General features: G+C 46.3%; 1 protein-coding gene across 1 annotated transcript in view; it reads right to left on the reverse strand.

Moving 5' to 3' along the window:
* The window catches only part of SEC61A2 (Sec61 translocon alpha 2 subunit), a 17,152-nt gene extending 15,152 nt beyond the window's left edge, over positions 1-2,000 (reverse strand). The window contains exon 1 of the mRNA XM_019509563.1: positions 1,910-2,000. Coding sequence (XP_019365108.1) covers positions 1,910-1,916 — 7 coding nt within the window. The 5' untranslated portion in view covers positions 1,917-2,000. The remainder of the gene's footprint in view (positions 1-1,909) is intronic.
* Between the last annotated feature and the right edge of the window lie 2,007 nt (positions 2,001-4,007).

Raw genomic sequence — 4,007 nt, forward strand, 5'->3', positions numbered from 1 at the left:
ACATGCATATATACATACACACACACACACACACACACACACACACACACACAGAGGCATATACATACAGAGCGAGAGAAAGATACACAAACGTATATATATACACACACATATATAGATACACGCGCGCACACATATACACACGCGCGCGCGCACACATATACACATACATATATATACACACGCACATGTCTATATATATATATATAGACACGCACTTGTATGTGTGTATATATACACGCGTGTATGTGTGTATATGTGTATATATACACACACGCGTGTATATGTGTATATATGCACACACGCATATATACACACTCGCACGCACATATATATACACACACACACACACTCGCACATATATATACATATATATATAAACACACATACATACACACACACTTGCACACACATATTATATATATACATATATACACACACTCACAGGGGCATATATATACACACACACACACACACACACACACACGCATATATATAATATATACACACATACATACATGCGCATATACACACGGGCACATATATACACACGCACACAAATATACACACATATATATGCGTATGTATGTGTGTATATATACATACACCCCCCTGTGCGCGCACACCCACGTGCATATATACACACGTGCATATATACAGATACACACACATATATACACATATACACACATGCATATATACACAAGCAAATCTATTCACACACATACATACACATGTACACACATGCAAATACACACACATATACACACAGACGCATATATACACACACATGCATACACACACATATGCATATATATATTATACACACGCATTATATATATACACACTCATATATACTCATATACACACACGCATTTATACACACTTATACACACACACATATATACACACACACACATGCATATATAGACTTACATACATACACACGTGCATATATATACACACACACACATACACACTCACGCGCATATACACACACCCACGCATATACACACACCCATGCACATACATATATATGTACACACACACACATATATACACACACATACACATATAGACACATATACAGGCATACCTCATTTTACTGCGCTTCACTTCATTGCGCTTCGCAGATATTGCTTTTTTTTACAAATTGAAGGTTTGTGGCAACCCCCGGTCGAGCAAGTCTATCGGCACCATTCTTCCATCAGCGCTCAGATGATGGTTAGCATTTTTTAGCAATAAAGTATTTTTTAATTAAGGTATGTACATTGTTTTTTTAGACATAATGCTATTGCACACTTAATAGACTACAGTATAGTGTAAACATAACTTTTATATGCACTGGGAAACCAAAAAATTCGTGCGACTCGCTTTATTGCAATATTCACTTTATTGCGGTGGTCTGCAACCGAACCCGCAATATCTCCGAGGTATGCCTGTACACACACATATATACATACAGATATATATACATATACACAAATATTTAGACACACACATATGTACACACGCATACATATGTATGCGTACATACACATACAAGTTGTTCACACTCCCAAAGCACAGACTTTAAAAACAACTCCCAAAATCACAGGCATTGGCATTGTGGTGACGTTGGCGGGGCCAGCAAGGGCGGCGACCTGCCTGCCAGCCCCCGGAATACCCCCGTGACCCAGCCAGCCCCCACGAGCAGCCCCGGGCTCCCTGCCTGCGTGGCCCCTCCCCGGCGCACGTGTAAAGGGGGTACCCAGGAGCAATCAACTGCGGCGCAAAGCGCTGCGGAGCTCACTGCTGCACGTGCAGCCGCCGGCAGGGCTTTAATTGGACGCAGAGGGAGGAAGACAAGACACTACACTACACTACACTACACCGCCCCAGCCCGGCCCCGCGAGCGGCCGCTACTCACTGCCCATGATGGCGGCGGCAGCGGCGGGGGCAGGGCGCGCGATGCCTCGGGGCCCCTCCCCCCTCCGGCTCCTCCGGGCGCCGGCAGTCACGTGACCCGCAGCCAGGACCCCTGTCCCTGCGCGGGCAGATCGGGCAGTGCCGTGGACGCCTATGGCGTGCGTGCGTAGGAGGGGCGTGCAGGTGGGAATGGAAATATCCTCTCCCCCAGTCGTTCCAAGCTGAAGGGGAGCTTCAGTTTGAGCGGGGGAAAAAACAAACGTCCGCTTCGAGTTCTTTTATGGGCCGGCGAGTCAGGCGGCTGCCGGTCGACTAAAACGGGGGAGGCCCCCGTCCCTGCAGTGAAGACGGGGTCCTAGCTGGCGCCTGCTACTTAGCCGGAGCCAATGGAAGCGAAGGGGGCGGGCAGAGCATCTCGGGGAGGGCGACCATTGGTTGCGGGGAGGTGTTGGTGTTCCGCTGCCGCGGGACAGGCGCCACGTGGGGGAGTGTGTCCGGCTGGTGCGGGGGGGGGGATGAGGGAGCTGGGGGCGGGCTCCCTCCTGGGTGCCAGTTTTAGGCTGTGAACTCGGCGTGCACGACTTCCCCCGAAATTTTCCTGGCACCAGTTCTTGCCCAACGACAATAGCTCATGGCTCAGTCCTTAAACGAAGTCCCTGCAGAAATGGCACACCTCCCCAAGGGGTGAGAAACCAGTGAATCTGTGCAACTTTTGCTAGCTCTTAATGAGAGCTCAGCTTTATCACCCCTTCGTCCTTACTAGGTAGAGCATGCCAGGCTGACTGGGCTCACAGGGGTCCATTAAACCCTTTGTAGACCATGGGAGTTTGTGTAAGCATGTAAGATAAGAAGTTCCTTGCTGGGTCGTATCCGTAGTCCAGCGAGCCTGGTATTTGGTCTCCAATAGTAGAAGTGGATGCTATACAGGGAGAGCATCAACCCAGGTATCTCTAGAGTGATCCCTATTCAGTACCCTCTGTCATCCACCATTTATTGGGTTAATATACTCCATCCACATACCAGATATGAGACGAGAACCATTCAGGATGAAAAATAGTAGAAAAGTGTTTCCTTTCAATTGAGTCAGAATATAATAACATTCAGTGGGAAGGAGGAGGGAAGGGGAAGAAAGCACTGGAAATGGTGAATAAAAAGCACTCTGCTTTGTATAAAGACCTAGGCAAGGTTCTGGGTTTGAACTCCACATTGAGCTGCTTGTAAAATTTGTCAGTAGTTCGTCTCTCTGAGTTTCATCTCTTTGAACTGAATAGGAGGAAAGGGATTAGGGAGGATGAGGTTGAATCAAGGAGAAAAGATTGTTGTACTGGCGCAGTGTTAAATAGGGGAAAGAGATAAAAAGTGGAGGAGTATGGGGTAGTGTAACCGGGGTGAACTCTGAAGTGTCCCACCTCAAAAGGGGTTTGCAGGAATGTGATAGATTAGTACAAACTCCACAGTCAGTCACTTTGGCACTCAGCACCAGTTGTGTACCAGCACACTGCACAGAGCCGGAAACTCACTGCTCCAGCTGTATCTTACGTGCAAAACAGGCGTTGGTTTACCACATAGTAAACTAACTAGATAGCACCTAAAGAATGGGATATAAAAAGCAGTAGGTGTTGCTGCTGGTACCCACTACTACAAAAAATTGAATGAAATCTGTCATTGCAATACTCTAACCAGCCTCTGTAAGGAAGACTTGGAAGGGTAAGCATTGCTTTCAATTCATATGTTGCCTGCTGAAGTGACATGTAAGATTCTACAAGTGTTCACCATCTGGACATAGTTTAATACGAGCTCATGCTGGACCTAAATAGCTCAGATCTTATGTCCTTTTCTCAACCTCATTAGAGTCAAAGCACCCCTCAGCACATGACAACTCTTTGCTTTCACTTGTTTTTTGACTACATAAAAATATACGGCAATTCTTCTGTTGCAAAGAACTCGGAAGGACCACAACGGGTCACAGTGTTTTTAACACTATTGATTCCTAGTTGAAATATCCGGGATTCAGTTAGTCTTTGAGGTACACGTCTACCCTGCCTTCTGCTTGGGTTTATCTTGTGAATTGTGTGTAGATGTTTCCACACCTAACAATG

This window comes from Gavialis gangeticus, unplaced genomic scaffold, assembly GCF_001723915.1.
Source record: "Gavialis gangeticus isolate Ggan-Ray unplaced genomic scaffold, GavGan_comp1, whole genome shotgun sequence".
Taxonomy (NCBI): Eukaryota; Metazoa; Chordata; order Crocodylia; family Gavialidae; genus Gavialis; species Gavialis gangeticus.